This window comes from Equus caballus, chromosome 4 (assembly GCF_041296265.1).
Source record: "Equus caballus isolate H_3958 breed thoroughbred chromosome 4, TB-T2T, whole genome shotgun sequence".
Classification (NCBI taxonomy): Eukaryota; Metazoa; Chordata; class Mammalia; order Perissodactyla; family Equidae; genus Equus; species Equus caballus.
In genome coordinates this window covers 107,921,942-107,941,209 of record NC_091687.1, presented here as the reverse complement: position 1 = coordinate 107,941,209, position 19,268 = coordinate 107,921,942, and the positions used below count along the sequence as shown (strand labels likewise).

The 19,268-nt window shown below is 39.6% G+C and overlaps 1 protein-coding gene across 19 annotated transcripts in view; it reads right to left on the bottom strand.

Annotated features, from left to right (window-relative positions):
* GALNT11 (polypeptide N-acetylgalactosaminyltransferase 11) overlaps nt 1-19,268 on the bottom strand; it is a 53,460-nt gene that overhangs the window by 2,383 nt on the left and 31,809 nt on the right. For 9 of the 19 annotated variants that reach the window (XM_070265276.1, XM_023640030.2, XM_023640026.2 and 6 more), the window contains 7 exons: nt 17,154-17,320; nt 15,031-15,156; nt 11,517-11,766; nt 6,425-6,542; nt 4,867-5,019; nt 2,471-2,689; nt 951-1,055 (listed from right to left, as the gene is read on the bottom strand). In XM_070265276.1, coding sequence (XP_070121377.1) covers nt 951-1,055; nt 2,471-2,689; nt 4,867-5,019; nt 6,425-6,542; nt 11,517-11,766; nt 15,031-15,156; nt 17,154-17,320 — 1,138 coding nt within the window. Of the gene's footprint in view, nt 1-950; nt 1,056-2,470; nt 2,690-4,866; nt 5,020-6,424; nt 6,543-7,461; nt 11,767-15,030; nt 15,157-17,153; nt 17,321-19,268 lie in introns of all 19 variants that reach the window. The other 10 variants (XR_011438054.1, XR_011438055.1, XR_011438056.1 and 7 more) reach the window with 4 other exon arrangements.

The window sequence follows — 19,268 nt, the reverse complement described above, 5'->3', positions numbered from 1 at the left end:
GGAACAAATTTCAGCCATCTCACCCCACTGGGATCTAAACCACCGAAATGTCACTACAATGTAACACTTCAGAGTCTACAACCTCACGCCTCTCATCCCCAGGTATGGCCCCAAAACCTTTTTAAACCATGTTTTTCAGAATGTATAACCTCTTGGATAGTGTGCATGAACTCTCCCAGAAATAAAATGTGTTCTATGAAATTTCAAAGGACACACTCTACGTTAAAAGCCCAAGTGTTCTCTTCGTTCTTGAATGACAGCATCCCACTGCTCAGATGGAAATGAAACTTACGACTTGTCTTGAGCACTGCAGTCCTGAGGCCCCACAGCTGGGAGCTGAGAGCGCTGTTATGCTATTTCATCAGATATAAATCAGTTTGAAACTGCAGTTCCAAACTAAAATAAGTTTTTGCTTATTTTTAGGTCCATTTAATATCATTGAAAAGACACATTCAAACAAATTAAACGAACGAAATGAACTGCAACTTTGTTGTGGTTTCCTCTAATGAACTGCGAAGAATCAGTCAGGAAAACCTGATTCCAGGGAAAACTCCACCGGAGATATCCCGATCCATCCCATGCAGGGTTCATGCTCTTGTCCAGAAAGAGGGTGCACCTTCTTTGCCATTTCTAATAAATTCATATAGCTTTCAATTCATTCTATATAATTCAAATTCATTCTATATAACTGGAGTGTACAAATAATGCTCTTAAACAAAATGCTACCAAGACAAACAATAAGCAGAGGTAGGAAAAATATACAAAGGAGACAAAAACAGTTGTATTAGGTGATCTCTAAAATCATTCCCAAATTAAACCATATAATTTAAAAAAAGTCATATTAAAATCGTGATGTTTACTCCTCGCTTCTCAGGAGCAGCTGCTGGCAGCTCGCCTTCACTGAAGGACACCTTCCAAGGACTAGCTGTGAGCTCAGAGGCATCACTCACCTGATTTGGGTCACCGTAGTCACATGCCTTAAGCACTACTAGGCTTCCCTTTTGACTTGGGCGGCTCTGGGCCACTAGACACTTGTTGGTCTGGAGGTGACAGAGCTGCAAAGGAAGAGACTGTTCTTGACAACCCAGCAAGTGAAGAGAGACCAATGTGAGAAGATTCATTAGAATGCTAGAAAAGGATGTTTTGGATAAAATATGAAAATAGTATTCCAGAGGAATGAATTCCAAAGGTCATAAAAAGATAAGCATTTTTTAATTCCTAAACTCTAGCCTCAGAACATAGGAGCATCACAATAGAGACTTCAAGGTTATAGGTAATTTTAACAATATATGCAAGCAGTGTCAAATAGAAATTCTATCTAATTCTACCTACAAGTTTACTAATCTACTATAGGAGAGGAAAGAAATTAAAATATCACCTCTGTGCTAAAGGACTTTAAAACGAAATTGAGGAAATAAGAACAAAAGGTATAAACCAGACAGCACATAATTCAATGTAATATACAAGCTAGACTAGAGATAAATACCGATTATAAATGCCACAGGAATTCCGAAGGTGAGATCCATAAAAGAAGCAAAGCATCCAGTCTGGGCAAAAGGATTAGTTAAGTATTAAATGAGATCAGACTTGCAAGGCAAGAAGAATAATGGTAAAGGATTTCAACCGAGTGCACACAGACTGGTACCCATTTTCACTTAAAGAGAAAACAATAATAAACATCTTGATGATTTTTCTATATCTTACAAAGTAGAGAGAACAAGAAGGGGAAAGCTCCAGGCTGAATTCTAACCACTTAAGAATCGGTGGCATTGGGAAAGGACCCTGAGAGGAGTGCCTTCTTTGTAACACAAAAGCAGAGAAGACTGGGTAACAATCATAACATCCACACTGAACTTTCAGAAAGCAAACTCTAAGAAATGATTCATGAAAAAGGTACGATCTTACGGCTAGACCTCTATTACAAAACTGAGGAAATTCTATAAGAAACAAAAGGGAACATCTAAAGAAATGTGGTTGATCAAGGGGTTTTCTGCTAAGCTCAGATGATGGCTTGGAACATCGAGTGTGAAATTTCCCTCACACCACCACTCAGACCCTACCCATCTTCCACTTCCTGTCTGGAGTCAGTTCCCAGAGCTGCAGCCAAACGGTCTACAGCTGCCCCATTTCTCCTTTTGTTTTCCTCTTTGGACTGGCCTCTGCTCAAGGAATTTTATACTCACCTATATTGCCTTTATTTGTATATTCACATTGATATCTATCCTCTCGGAAGCTAGCATATAACTTAGAGAAGTCATGCTCTCTCTAACACTGGCAGGTAAAGGTTCTTAATATTAATAGTGAAGATATTAAAATTTCTAAGGTCTTACACCTGAGTAGGGAAATTCGCATAAAGTGAATATAATGGAAGACAAGCTGGAGTCTATCATTAAATATTTTGTTGTCTACAATGTCATTTATTATATCATACAACTTCTAATGATATCCTTTTGTAAAACCACTTTCTTACCCGTCCACGCTGAAGGACTTTGGGACGTTTTGGCCCTCTATTGATAAAAATGGGTTGCTGGGGTTTGGCATTGGGCCCAGAAATCTGCATCTCTGGGTAAATATTATCCAAATACCATTTAAATGATTTACAACCCAATTTCTTCCTCAATTCAACACGCTCGCTGATATTTCCATAGCTTTTGGTCCTCAGATCAGGTCTTAAGGAAAAATACTGCTCCTGAATGTAAAAAAGAAAAATGAAAAAGAAGAAATGGATTTTTGTTTAAAATAAATATTATCAATTATATCTGTGGTTTAAAAAACAACTGAAAAAATGGATTATGAGCAAAAATTTTCCACGCCAGTGTTTTCTTGATGTTGCCAGAAAATGTCATTGGAAAGTTTTCACACAATTAGGTCCATCATTAACAATACCAATAAGACATCTTAAATTGTAAGATACACCCCAATTTCAGAAATGGCAAAACACGTAAAAATGTGCATCTTAGAATCAATCAAACAGGCTACACATGAGATCAGCAGTTCTCAAACTGGAGTCTATCATTAAATATTTTGTTGTCTACAATGTCATTTATTATATCAAGGAAAAACATCTGTGCAGTTGAGTTGAGAGCTAAAGTAGTCGCTTTTCTTCATGTACAAGAATGATGCACACACCATGGTTGTCGAACCAACCGAGCCCCCACTTCAAGGAAAACAACTGATTGCACTGGGTGCAAATGATCAAATTCAGACGTTCCGGTGACAATTAGAATCTCGGGAAACTGGTATCTACCACCACAAGCTTGACAGCTTCCTAGTACTTGACAACTTTTCTGAAGAGCTCAGTTAGTGATATTTATGAGTCTGATGTTTTGGATATTGTATAGTGAAATTTGTCAGTATTTGGAAGAAGTTCACAACCCAGTGGACTATATTTTCCAAATACTAACGCATGATGTTATAAAAATCTGGCATAGGTGAAAGACCATTCAAAGAGCAAGACAGACCGGAAGATTTTAATACAGCAATTTGAAAAGCTCAGTGATAGGATTTCATATTCCACATTGGAACTGACCTTTAAAAGTTATTGAGTTTTGATGTAGTATCAAAAAAGAAGGGCCATAATTTTCTGGACAGCTATTAGAATATTTCTTCCATTTTAAATTACATATTCTCACGAAGTCGTATTTTTTAAAATATATTTAACCAAACAACTTACGGTAACAGGTTGAATGCAGAGATGAGAATGTGGCTGACTTCTTTTTAGCCAGTGGTGAAAAGATTTGCAAACATGCAAAGCTGTGTCACTAGTCTAAGTTTTTTGTTTTGTTAAAAACATGTTATTTATATTAATAGGTAATAAATTTGTTATTGTCTTTAATGAATTAACAAATGTTCACTTTTAACTTCTAACATAGTAGTTGTCAATAGATATAGCTCACACTAACAAACCGTCTCAGCGGTTAAGTTCACACACTCTGCTTCATCAGCCCAGGGTTTTGCCGGTTTAGATCCTGGGTGTGGACACGGCACCACTCACCACACCGTGCTGAGGCAGTGTCCCACATAGCACAACCAGAGGCACTCACAACTAGAATATACAACTATGTACTGGGGGGCTTTGGGGAGAAGAAGAACAAAATATTGGCAACAGATGTTAGCTTAGGTGCCAATCTTAAAAAATAATAATAAATAAATAAATAAAAATGATGTGTGAATTATACCTCAAAGCTGTTACAAAGAAAACATCATTGGGACAGGCCCTGTGGCGCAGGGGTTAAGCACACACGTTCCGCTTTGGCGGCCCGGGGTTTGCCGGTTCGGATCCCTGGTGCGGACATGGCACCACTTGGCAAAAGCCATGCTGTGGCAGGCATCCCGCATATAAAGTAGAGGAAGATGGGCACGGATGTTAGCTGAGGGCCAGTCTTCCTCAGCAAAAAGAGGAGGACTGGCAGATGTTAGCTCAGAGCTAATCTTCCTCAAAAAAAAAAGAAAGAAAACATCATTGAAAGTTGTGTATAGCAGAAGAGACAGAGGGAAGGAATACCACATGTGCAGAATCTAACAGAGGAAGCAGTGGGATTGGTCACAGCGAAGCCCAGTGAGCAAAGGAAAAGGGGCCAGGTTCTGTGGGAGTCACAGGAGAGGGACCAGAAGGAATAAAGAAACTAAAGAAAACAATTTCTTCTGATAGTCGCTGTATCACCTCTTAGAGAGTGGTCACTTGGAAAATTAAAAGAGAACAAAAAATGAGGGAAGCACTGGGTGAAGAGAGAGAAGCGAAATCTAGGGAGAGATGGCCCTAAAGTGAAGGTCACCCAGAGACGCGCAGACGGAAAAGCAACCAAAGCCACCGCACGGAAGGCCCAGCCCATCATTCCTCCTTCTCAGTCAGAAATTTCACCTCACCTTGTATTCGTCCAACCAAACATATGCCAGCCTCAAGGAGTTGTGTGTCATGGTGTCCTGGCCTTCAGGAGAACCATATGGCCGCCTTTTCCGGAAAATATGTCCGACTCTAGAGCAAGGGATGATGAAGAGTTTACCTCCACACATCCAAATCTGGTCAGAAGCAAAATCTGTATTAATAGTTGCCTCGCAGTGCTGTGAAATCAACGTATGAATTCTCATGCAACTTATCTTTACTAAACAGGTGTCTGTGAAACTTCACGAGATGATTTATCCTATTAGATATCAACTCAAACAGAAGACAGTCAAAGGGTACGTTTTAAAAATTATGTCTTTATGATTTTAAAAAACCCTAAATTCCCAAACAATGTAATATTCTTTTATTACTATGTGTGTAAAATCACACTTACCATACGTTGTTGTTTTAACGGATCAAGGAACTTGATCTTCAGGACTTAGGGACAAGGAAAGCCTACTAACTGGTCCTCTCATTTCAGTTTTACGGGTACTTTCTTATAAAATGTACATATACTTTTTTTTTTAGAAAAAAGTTTTTTATTAAATATATAGAATAACCCCAGATTAAGATTCAAAAGATCTTTGTTCTGGTCTAAATTTTGCCCTTGACTATTTGAGTTACTTTATATAGTTATTTCAATTTTTGTGGGACTCAATTACCTTACCTACTGAACTAACAATATCTATTATTCCTTTCAACTTTAAAGTTCTAAAGATTATGTAGGAAAAACTACCTTTTAAAAACACCATGGTTAATGCATTTGCAAAAATTCAAAGTAACCTATGCACAAGGTAGTGTGGTCTTATCTGAAGGGGAGTTCCGCATCTAGACCAGGAGATGGGAGGTGGGGAATGGGGGCGTCTGCTGGAAGGAGAAGGCTGAGTCCTTTCCCTCACTCTCCTCCTGCCTTTTCCAGACTGTCTCACCACCACCTCAGCTCCTTGAGCCACAGACCCCACCCATACTGTCATCTTTCCAATCTGAGAAACTGGAAAAGAGGAGAGATCTTGAAAGGCAAATTTCTTCCTTAGGGTGGAGGTACCTGTATATATAGAGAATTCAGTAAGCTATACATGGGGTGATGACATAATTTATATAAACTGGGCTACTTCTGAAAGTGAAATGGGGACCTATTAATGATTTCTCCAAGAGAGGACAAGCGAACCAGGATGGTCTTGGGTAATGAGGGAAATCTGATCACCCCAACTACACATATCCAGGGTCATCAAATAAGATCAATAAACTGACAGAGAAAGAATAAAACTCTACATTAAATGCACATCTAAATTTATACCCAACCATTCATTACAACCATCCCTTTTAAATGCTTATAAAACGAAGATAAAGCTTCTTATATGCTTTTGACACTTTGAATGGATAGTATCCATATCATAAATTATGGTAAAGTAGCATTCATTAAGGACAATTTGTTAATAAAGATAATCAAAGAGCATTTGCAGAAAATATGGGATGATGGATGAAAATTATATTCCAACACACACAAAGTTAGTAATTAAGCATACAAAAAGATAAAATTACCCGGAATGATATTTCTAAATTTTCTCCTCCCCAGATATCCATGCCACTGTCATACTGTCCAAGCTCACTGAAATACCGTCTGCTCATGGCGAACAGTCCTCCAGCCATGGTAGGCGACCTAGGGAAGGGAAGGATCACCGCACCGAGTCTGTGAGTCCGTTATCTTACCTGCTGTTTGTTTTAAGACATTCAGTGAAGCTCTGGAACATTACCAATAAAAACTAGTTAACCGTTAGGAAACATATTTTATCTAATATCAGGGAATGAACTGGGCCACAGAACTGAATTTTCTAGATTGCTAATGATATGCTAGATACCTGGCAAATGAAGGCTACTTTGTCTAAGTATCAAAAGTACTTTATTATTATGACCATTGTTGACAGAAAGCCACCTGAAATGAATTATTTAATTCCTTTTGACAGTATCATAGAGCCATTGGGATAAAAACTGGACTCCAGGGCCTGCCAATGGGAGACCAGACAAATCTCACACTTTAAATTGGACTCCAACATATTGGACCAGCGGCTCTCAAACAGGATGATTCTGCCCCCAAGCAAACACGTCTGAAGACATTTCCAGCCGTCACAGCTGGCTGACAGGTGCTACTGGCATCTGATGGGTTGAGGCCAGGTCTGCTGCTCACTATCCTAAAATGCACAAGAGAGCCCCCACAACAAAGGATTATCTGGCCCCAGAGGTCAATGCCGCCCAGGCTGAAGACCCTGTGCTGCTGAGAGGCTCTGAGGTAGACTGGCCCTCAGAGACTCAAGCCCAGCGTCCCGTCATCTCACTTCCTGACAGAGGATTAGGCGATCATGGATTCTAGCGTCCCAAGCTGCCTGCCAGAAATGAAGCAAAGTTTTCTCTGCAGAGAGAAAACATCATGCCAGGTATGAATGTATTTCTATAATTTTTCATATATAATATCTGGCACTAAACAAAAAAACCCAAGCAAACAAATAAATAACCAGGCAATCAGGAAGTAGATCACACGAAAGAAAAACCAGAGAAACAATCTACAACAGAAATAGACGTACCGGGTTTCAAACGATGCGGTGATTAGGCAGAGAGCTTAAATAACTGCTCAACGAGTTCAAGCATAAAAGATAAGACTGACAATTTGGCAGATAATTAGGTACTATCAAAAACGAAACCAAATTCATGCATATCTGAAAAACACTTCTGACAAAAAGAGAAAAAAAATGTAAGCAGCCAACGAACGAGAATCCTTTACAAAAATAAAACTGCTGCTGACTTTTCACCAGAGAAAGTGGAAGCCAGAAGGTTCTTGAATGATACCTTCAAAGTCCTGAAAAATATATCTTCCAATCTAGAACTAAAGATTGAGTAAAATTATTCTTCAAAATAAGGGTGAAATAAAAACATTTTCAGAAAAAGACAGAGAGGAATAATCACCAGAAGAAATACTAGATGTGTTCTTTAGTCAGAATGAAAATAATCACAGATGGAAGTTTGTGGAGGCAGAAAGAACACAGAATAACAGAAAAGGGGAAATAGGTGAGTAACCTAAATGAATAATCGTTACATAAAAAATGTCCTGTGGGGTTAAAAAATACATGCATACACACACACACACGTTCATATTTCAACACTATAACTTATGGGGGGATAACTGGAGTATGAACATTCTGAGATCCCTGCATTCTAGAGAAAGCACCAACTTATATTACACTTGGTAAGTCAAGGACGCATGCTGTGTGCTCTACGGTAACCACTGAAAGAAAAGAATGTTTAACATCTAATGACGGGTGGCAGCTGAGAACAGAATGATGATAAATCAGAACTCAGACTGAAAGAAGGCAAGAGAAAAAAGAACTTAAAACAAAGAGAACAAATAGAAAGCAAATAGTACTACTGTAATCATAAATGCAAAATATAAGTAATATCATTGAATGTAATCAGATAAATGCCCTAATTAAGACAATGGTTTTCACATTAGTTTAAAAACAAAACATAATCAAACAAGAGCGACTCCATGCTGCTTACAAGGGGCACATCTAAAGATAAGACCACGGAAAGACTGACAGCAAACACGAATCAGAACAGAGCCAGAACAGCCACATGAATGCCAGACTATAGAAAAAGTTTCACAATTCTAAAGGTATAGAATAAAACATAATTCATAAAGATAAATGGCTTCATTCACCAGAAGATTTAATAATTCTAACCTTTCATTAACACAGCCTCAAAATAGATGAAGAAAACATAAATTGTAGTGGGAAACTAACATACCATTTTCAAAAACTGATAGAACATGTGAATTAAAAATTAATGAAATATGGAGTATTCGAATAACGCCATAAATTTGACCAAACTCATGCAGATCTCATCTTTAACAAGCGCAGAAAATACAAATTTTCCAGGCACACAAGGAATATTTATAAAAATTAATCATATGCTAGACCATAAAGCAAATTTCACCAATTTCCCCAGAATTAAAATCACACAGAATGTTTTCTGACCAGTGTAGTTAAGCTGGGAATAAACAACAACTATAACATCTCCACATGTCTGGAAAACAATAAATGCACTGCTAAATAACGTACGGGTTATTAGAGAAGACGTCATAATGAAAAGATTTTGAAATAAATGATGATATAAAACGATATATCATACTTTGTGGGATGCAGCTAAAGCCATGATTAGAAGAAAATTTATCATCTTAAATACATGTATTAGAAAAGAAAAAAGGCTGAAAATTTAAAAAACCTAAACATTCAACTCAATGAGTTAGCAGCCATAATATTATAAAAGTGAAACAGCTTACAGAAGAAAGTGGAAAAAGAGTAGGAGGAGAAAGGGGCGTTAATATCCTCACTGTACAAGGAGGGGTGTCAAATGATGCTCTCAGAAGTCAACAGAAGAAGAAACGCACTTTTTAAAGTATCAAAAGGAACCAATACAATAACTAAAACTTACCATAAACACCAGGTGATAAGGAGTACAAGGGAGTGATATAAATGAGCTAAATCTTCATTTTTCCCAAAGAGAGGGTCTAAACTTGGTTTCAAGTTGAAAGGAAGACTATGCATATCATCTACAGTTAAGGAAGTAAGAAACAGAAGACCAAAAATAAAAACGATTAAAATGATTTGCCTTTGGGGAGGACTGAGGATAGGGAGGAAAGGAGTGGAGCCAGCCACTTTTCATCCTAAGTTCTTCTATACTATTTGATTTGTTAACAATGAAACAATGAAAAGCAAATATCCATGAAGATGATGAAATTGGCAACTGCGCTGAAGCTAAGAATGAGAATATATCTAACAGTCTGGGCTGCCTCCTTCTCGCACTGGCAATGGAAACCTTAAGAAATACTTTATTGGACTACACATATTTCATCTTCTAAAAAAAAAACATGCACAGTCATAAAGGAGATAGGGAAAAAACAGAGTCACTGCTAGTGTCTGCCTCCAACCACAGAACGCGAGGTCATAGAGAGCAGAACCACTGAGGGACAGTCCCCAGAGGCAGCCCTGCTCTCCTGAGAGATGCGCTCCAGCACCTAACTCCCATCTGCAGGGCTGGGCAGGGGACGGGGAGACTGACCACACTGAATCCCCTGGGAGGAATGCGAGAAGAGGAGCTGCAAGCATGTGAAGACAGGAAGACAACTGAGAGCCGGGGATGCTTTCTCAGTGGACTTCAAAAAGAGCTGCAACAGATTCTCACACGAAGCCTGAGCGAATAGAAGACAAGCCGCCCCGCCAGCAGATCACATCAGGCACCTGGAACCAGCCAAGGTCTCTGTCAGCCTCCCCTCCACATCTGGTTCAGACGAAGGCAAGCTGGAAAGCACCCATAGGCCAACTGAGCAGCCAATGGCACTCTAGACACGTGAAGTGTTGGGAAAACATTATCTACTAAAGGTGAAGAGAGGCATACCCTGTGACCCAGCAATTTCACTCCTGTAAACTAGAACTCAAGCATAAGAATGTTGGTGACAGCATTGTTTGTAATGTAAAAAAAAAAAAAAACACTTAAAACAACCCAAGTGCCCCACCAACAGTAAACTGGATAAATTATGATATATTAACATAACAGAATATTATACAGCAATGAAAATGAGTCAACTACAGCTATACACTGCAAAACACATGAATTTTTAAAGCAATACTGAGTAAAAGAAGCAAAACAAAATAATGAGTCCCACGGCTTCATTTATCTGAAGTGCAAAAGCAGGCAAAACTAAGCTGTACTGTTTAGAGACGCACACTTAGGAGGCAAAACGCTACAGGAAAGCAAGAAAAAGACTACCAGGTCAGCGTTATGATGCCTCGAGGGACAAGGGCAAGGGCTGTGACCAGGAAGGGCTGTACAGGGGGCATCTAGGGGCTGTTTCTGGACCTGGGTGGTAGTTACATAGGTGTTCACATTATAACCATTTATTAAATTCTGTGCATATACACATATATACGTGTACTTTTTATGTATGCTATTTTTTACAGTAAAAAAATTAAAAAAAAGAAAGAGTAGGTCCAAGAACTTTAAAAAGTAGAAATATAGACAAACTTCTCTGAAATCTACGTGAGAAATTTAAAAGAAAACAAAAGAAAGAGAAATAACATATAAGGGATGTATAATACTAGAGAATATGCTTGAGAACTGAAAATAATTCACATACAACTTAGTAATTACACTAGTAGGAATCCATCCTACAAGTCCTAATCATAGAAAAAGCTTATCTATTCAATGTTCTTCACAGCACCATTTATACTAGCAAAGAAATGAAGATAGGCTAATGACCAGTGCCAGAAACCATGGCATTTGACATGAACAACACAGCACACGGGGTACTCCCATGCTATCCTACGCAACAATTATCCCAGGATATTGCTGACTTTGCCCTTCTCGCTAAGCTATAAATCTGAGGGCATGGACAATTTCTTATTCATCTATCCTTCCTTAGGACTGGGCAGAGTGCATAAAATTCAGTGAGCGCTCAAGATTTTTTAATGGACAAATTAAGCTAATGTTTTTCCTTCTTGCAACGAAGGAATTATCTTTAAAATATCTTTTTCTCTTCTGAAGGAGTGCTGGCAGGAATGCTTCACATATTCAGGAGAAACCTTACTTTATTGGTGCGGTAGCTCCTTCTGGTCCTCCGAGCTCGGAAAGGGGCACGAGGTCCCACTTGAAGTGCAGGCCCCAGTTGAATCCTCCCCGCACCACAGGGGAGGAGCTGTAGGCAAGCGTGTCAGCACTGATGATGTCGATCACCGGGCACACCACCATCCGCCGGTCCTCCTGGATGACAGCCAGCAAGGGCTGCAGCCACATCACATTCACTTCACAGTGGCTGTCCAGGAACACCAGGACTTCTCCTAAGGAGGCAGACAACACGGGCCTCAAGATGCCGCAGCACTCCATGTCCGTGCCGCTGCCAGCTCAACGGGATGAGACACAACTACCACCCTTCCAGCCCAAACAATTAAACCATCACTTTATTGCTAATCAGAAAGAGGGAAATCTTTTGGCCAACAATTCTGCCTGAAGTGTACTGCTATGGCTAAGGAAGTAATATGCACAACTCTTGAAAAAATTTACAGACAATTCAGATTCTCCTCAGTAAAAAGATTCAAAATCTCACAGGAACAATTCAGTTCCTTGGAAAGCCAGGTACAGAGCGGGATGCAATGATAGTGGCTAGTTGTGTGTTGATATTTTTATTACAATTATTGTAATCAAAATATTTCTAAATTTAGTATATGGTTCCCTGCCTTAGTAAACAGAGGATAGGGAACATAACTCCACTTTCAATGGCGACTCAGAAACATGACCGCCATTACAGATTATTGCTACAACGCAGCAATTCTCTCAGCAGTGAGAGACACACGTACCCCTCTCGTCATGTCACTGATGCAGCTCCCTCCCGCCTTGATTCACCACCAGACTGAGATGTGCTCACTCTCTTTTCTTCCATTTTCCACCTTTCCTTTCCAATTCCCCCAACCTTGTTGGCTGTAGTGGTTTACACTTTTTGGGATACACTTTTCTTCCAGTTATTAAAATAAAAATTATGAAGATTTTATCTTGCATTTTTAACTCCTCTTGATAAATGGTAGCAGGAATAAGGGTTTCTTTGATAATTCCAAATTTCTTTGATAACTTCATGGTTCTTCTGAGCAACTGAGAAACTTAGAATCTCATCATCAGATAGCATGCTCATTATTCTAAAGGTTTACCCATGAATGTATCAATATAGATTTACATGAATTACTTAAAGCACCAGAGGCACCCTATTTTTCAATTAATGACAGTAAAAATAGCTCAGGCAGGAAAGCTCTTTATGACGACAGTCAGTCAGTTGTGTCATGCAATGTCCGCCAACTATATTATGAGGATGTAAGGAGCAGAGCCCACCAGGTGCCACTTAATGCAGAAAGGCAAGATGCTCAACCTGCAAACTATTCAGTGTGAGGAAAAGGAAATTCAATCAAGGTTCCTGTGAGCAGAAAATGTACGCACAGCTTTTCTTAATTCTAAAAATGTTACTTTTTCCAATTAAAGCCAATTTAACTAAATAAAGAAAGATTATACATGGTCACATTGAACCCAGGACTGATTTCCCAAAAACTAGCTTGTTTCTGACAGATCCTAAACTACCTTTAAACATGGACCAGCAGATTATTTAAAAAAAAAACCTAAATGACTATTGTTATCTGAAAAATTAAACTCTCAGTAATATTATAACAGTACAATATTTCAAATGGCTTAATCTTGCCACTCCCCACAAATACCCCACAATTTTCTCTCTACCTCATTGCCTTCAGCAAGTCAGTCAGTCTTTGAGCAGAATTCTAAAGAAGAAGAGCCCTAAGCCTTGCATCCAACCTGCGTGTGACTGCAGACTGGAAGGAGCGGAGCTACTTCTCACTTTTTTTTAACTGCTTTAGTTCACTGTAGCTTTAAGAGAAAGGAGGAAAGAAGAAAGATTCTCAAAACGAAGTCCCAACTAAACCCAGCAAATGGGACAGTGGGTGCACAGGACAGGTGGAGGCAATGAGCAGTGCCAACCACCTTAAACCCCAGTGACTGGTTAGCTTGAGAAAAGCAGTGTACAGGAAGGTAGGAGATGTTGCCACTAGTAGAGAATGGCCCCCAAAGTTCTGGAATTCTCAATTTACCTTCATGTTTTTGGGGTTTTTTGGCCATATCCATGGACTATCTGCAGTGTTATATACCTAATTATTTTTAAACAAATTCATTTAACTTAAATATTTTTTAAAAGGAAAATTTCTTATCAAGATCTTAAATGAAAATCAGAATCATCAACCTTACATAGAAGGAACCATAAAAAGAAATACAATGGAATTGATAGAATGTAACTGAAAACTGTTAGTGTCATCGAGTCGATTCCGGCTCCTAGCACCCCTGTGCACAGCAGAGCAGAGCCCTCCCTGGTCTCTTTGCGCCACCCTGTCCCCTTCCAGCCTATATCAGACACGCTCCGCTGCTATTCATAGGGTTTTCATCACCAGTTTTCTTGGCAGTGGGTGGCCAGGTCCTTCTTCCTAATCTGTCCTAGTCTGGAAGCTCCGCTGAAACCTGTCCACCACGGGTGACCCTGCTGGTATTTGAAATACCGGTAGCACAGCTTTCAGCATCAGAGCCACCACACGTGGCGACAACCAACAGACAGGTGGTATGGTTCCCTGACCGGGAAAAACTGAAGACTAACCAGATATATTTTTCAGGAGAGGACTGTGAATTTGATACCTGTTCTTTCTTTTTAAAGGGGGAGATTAATGTATGTTGGAAAGATTTTAAAGATATATTAGTACCAACAAGACTTTCTTCTTGATGGAATCAGAAGGTGTGAAAGGAAATTTAAAAGAAAATAACTTTAAAGCTATGTAAGTCAGTTTTTTACATTACATCCATTTACCCAACTAAAATCATGGTACATATCACCACTGGTATGCATTTGCGCTTTAAGAATTACTCGCATAATTCAAATCAGTTCAGGTACATATATTTTAAATTTCCTATTAAAAACATTATGAAAGTTCAGGGGCCAGCCCGGGGATGCAGCAGTTAAGTTCGTGCACTCCACTTCAGCAGCCCAGGGTTCACAGGTTTGGATCCCAGGCACAGACCTAGTACTGCTCATCGAGCCATGCTGTGGTGGCATCCCACATAAAATAGAGGAGGATTGTTATAGATGTTAGCTCAGCAACAATCTTCCTCAAGCAAAAAGAGGAAGATTGGTAACAGATGTTAGCTCAGGGCCAATCTTCCTCACCAAAGAAAAAAAACCCACAAAAGTTCAGTTGTATTTTGGACTTTTCTGCTTATATAAGTGAACAATATATATACTTACTTGAGGGACAGTAAGTAACAATAAGGGCCACAATGAAAATACACCAGTGAGGACTCCAGAGCTTACCTCCCTGGAGTCTGTGCTTTGGGATAGCAAGGATAAAGTTATAAAAAGGCCTTTCCAAACTGAACAAGCCAACTCTCTCCTCCCAGCAATGCCCATTGAAGATGCCACTTTCACAGACATCTGCAGAATCAGGAAGGGCTCCAAGGACACAGCCCTCAGCACTCAACACCCACCAAGAAACGCCAATGGGAAGTCATACCTGTTGCGTGAGCTGCTCCGATCATTCTTCCTCGAATCAATCCCTCACGCTTTGTATTTCTTATTACTTTAATTTTTCCAGGGAGGTATTTTTGGACATATTCATCTAGTTCTCCTTTCAAATCATCTGAAAATAAACCACATGAGACACATATAAAGACATTTTATAGCTACTCTAAAGGTGTATCTGGTACTTGCAACAACAAATTATCAAGTAAATTATATAATCGTCTTCTGCTTTATTTTAAAAGATCATAGCTTCTTATCCTGAAAGGAAAAAAAGGAAAGACATGAAGGATGACAGTTGGACTGCTGGCCAAGAGAAACATTTACCTTAGTTATAGTCACATTTGCATTTCCATAGCGACTAGCACAATGCTTTGCATAATGTTAGAAATGAATGTCTTGAGTGAATAAATGTTCAACTGACTGCATATAAATCAGACTTAAAACAAAGAAAATGAGATGTAAATATCTTTTGTTTCAAAGTAATTTATTAAGTCTTACTCCATTTCAGAATAGTTGAGACAAACTCTATTGCCCCTTCCAAGACTTATATAATAGCAGCACTAAACATGTCCTTGTATTAATTTAGCGCCTGCCAAGGGCACTAATACTTTTTATAAATTCTAGCTCATTTACCTTTAAATTTCATGATAACTGCAAAGATCAGATAAGAAGTAGTAATTCTTTCCATAGTTAGTATATACACCATTGTAAATTTTCATGAACTTCCCCTTTTAGATAAAATACCAAATAAGTGAAAAGCAAAATACAGGTTGACTTAAAAAAAAAAAAATCCAACACCATAAATTCTAGAATTTAGTATTTAGCCAATCGTGTACTTGGTCCAGACTCAGATTCTTGGTTTTCTAATCATTCATTTTTGAAATTAAGTTTTGTTTTATATTAACCTTTCTAAATTTTCTCCTGTGAGGTTTCCATATTTACCAAGGTTTGAGCATTTTACTCCCAATGGTCTCGGCATCCATTTCCTCACTTTGTATATTTAAGTATACTGGTATACCAATTCGGTTGTAAACATAGAAGGCGCTTAATAAAGACTAGAGGTATGAAAAAATATGTGATTGGCATACAATTTATCAGTGTTATCTCTGCAACTTGCCATAAGGAAAAGAGCAGAAGGCTTGGAGCTAAGTGGACCAGGGGTCTAATTTGAACTACACCAATTAACTGCTATGGGATCTTGAGCAAGTTACTTACTATTTCCTCCTCTGTAAAATGGGGATACAACCTATGCCACGAGGTTGAGCTGAGCTGAATGAGGAGCATAAATAAAAAGCCCTCCAGCCTGCCACGTGTACATGAAACCATTCTTAGAAGAGTCTGGGGTGAATTAAAGAAAGGTGTCTAAAATACGTACTGAATCATAAAATACTGGCATTCAGAGATCTAAGAGCCATCAGAATGCAATCCACTTCTATCTGGGGGCAGTCGGCGTAAAAGACTGACTAGATAAACATAAGCCAAGGCATTATGCCAGTGAAAAAAGCCAATCTCAAGGGCACATACTGAACAATTTGGTTTATAACACTCTTGCAATGACAAAATGCACAGAGATTAGGGCTGGCAGGAATTCGGGATGGTTGGGGGAGGGAGGTGGGTGTGAATACAAAGGGGGAGCACAGGGGAGATCCGTGCGGTGACGGAGTAGTCTGGATCTTGACTGCAGTGGTGGCTACAGGAGTCTATTCATGGATAAGATGACAGAAAACTGGACACACACATTGCACCAATGTCAAATTCTTGGTTTTGATATTGTGCTATTAATTATGTAAGATGTAACCAATGGAGGAAACTGGGTGAAGGGGTACACAGGACCTCTCTGTAACTTACTGTGAATCCACAGTTATTTAGCAATAAAAAGTTTTTTAAAAAAGCGTAAGCCAAGGGAAAAATTTAAAGGGCTAAATTTGGGTAGCACAGTTTGTAAAGAGGTTACAAAGGTACTGCAGTTCCTTGAAATCATCCTATAATCAACGGACGCGTGTGGGTGGCTCCATGGCAACTGCCCTCCGCATTGAATGGTCAGCTCTGCTGATGTTGTCAATACTAGAGTGAATGACGGCCTCGATCCTACATGACCAGTTACACATTCCTTACCAAAGTCACTGTCATCATCCACAAGGATAACTTCATGAAGAAGCCGGGCTGGCGTGCGGTCTAGGACGCTGTGCACGGTCCGGAGCAAGGCAGACAAGGCTTCATTGTAGAAACAAATAACAACGCTAGCAACTGGCAGGTCTGTGGGGTAAGACTTGTCTTTACATCTGTGAAAACAAATATGAGAAAATTCCAACATTTTAACAGGCTCAAGGGTTTTAGGTTACTATTCACCAAACATTAACTGGCCTTGTTGTTCAGCCTCTTCCTTACATTATGGTAACAATAATTTTTTTTAAAAATGATTTAAGAAAACAATGTGGTTTTTTTCCTCAAGGTTTTTACATTTGTTAATTATTTCTCTTCCCAATACTTGCTACTCTGCTTATTTTTAGGTCAACATTTTAAATTTTTTTTTTGAGGAAGCTTAGCCCTGAGCTACAATATCTGCTGCCAATCCTCCTCTTTTTGCTGAGGAAGACTGGCCCTGAGCTAACATCTGTGCCAACCTTCCTCTACTTCATACGTAGGATGCCTGCCACAGCATGCTTGATAAGTGGCACGCTGGCCCGCAGCCGGGATCCGAATCTGTGAACCACGGGCCGTCAAAGCGGAGCTTGTGAACTTAACCACTAGCCACTGGGCTGAGCTCCAGTGCAGGTTTTGTTTTTTTTTAAGATTGGCACCCGAGCTAACATCCACTGCCAATCTTTCTTTTCCCCCTTCTTCGTCTCCCCAAAGCCCCCAGTACACAGCTGTATATTCTAGTTGTGCCCACCGCAAGCTTTTAATGCAGCACTCATAAGCTGATGTTCAGCCTCTCCTCAATGAGGTTTCAAAAGGAAATAACAGAAATATGAAACTCTATTTGAAAATTTGACTTTTTTTGTCCAATAATAGAAAAAGATTTGGGTAAATCATGATTTATATATCAAGATAATGGAAGAGCTTCCACATAAGCAACTATCATGATCAAATGGGTTAGGTGGCTCTAAGGAACGATTAAAAAACCACTAACCTAAAGAATCAAATCCGGAATTCCACGTTCTTTGCATGGCACACAAAGTCTTCCCATGTCTGGGCCCTGCCTACCTCCAGCCTCTTGCCATTCTCCCACTACAGCCAAAGTGAACTGTTTCAGTCCCTTTGACAAACCATAAACAGTCATGAGCCACCTAACAACGTTTTACTCACTGGACCACATGTGCAACAGTGGTCCCAGGAGATTAGTACCATAGAGCCTAGGTGTACAGTAGGCTATGCCATCTAGGTTTGTGTAAGTACATTCTCTGATACTCACACAACAACAAAATCACTTGACAATGCATCTGACACATTTCTCAGAACGTATCCGTTGTTAAGCGACACACGACTGCAGTTCTGTGCCATAATCTGTTCCCTATACAGTAGTCCCCCCTCATTCATGGTTTCACTTTCCACAGTTTCAGTTACCCATGGTCAACTGTGGTAGGGAAACATTAGATGCAAAATTGCAGAAATACACAATCCATAAGTTTTAAATTGAGCAGCATTCTGAGTATCGTGATGAAATCTCTCCCCACCTGGACGTGACTCAGCCCTTTGTCCAGCGTAGCCAGTGTATTCACCACCCGTTAGTCACTTAGCAGCCATCTCTTATCAGATCGATTGTCATGGTATTGTGCTTCTGTTCAGGTAACCCTTATTTTACTTACTAATGGCCCCAAAGTGCAAGAGCAGTGATGCTGGCAATTCAGATATGCCAAGGAGAAGCAGTAAAGTGCTTCCTTTAAGTGAAAAGGTGAAAGTTCTTAACACAAGGAAAGGAAAAAAACTGTATGCTGAGGTTGCTAAAATTTACGATAAGAACAAATATTCTACCCGTGAAACCGGGGAGAAGAAAAAAGAAATTCGTGCCAGTTTTGCTGTCACTCCTCAAATTACGCGTGTATAGGAAAATACACAGAATATATAGGGTTCGGTGCTTTCCGAGGTTTCAGGCATCCACTGGGGGTCTTGGAACATATGCCCCACAGATGGGGGGACTACTGTACATGGAGAAACCTCCCCTTGCATCACAGCTCAGTCATCACCCTCTGTGAAGCCTTTCCTGACCACTCTGGCTCGGAGGCCCCA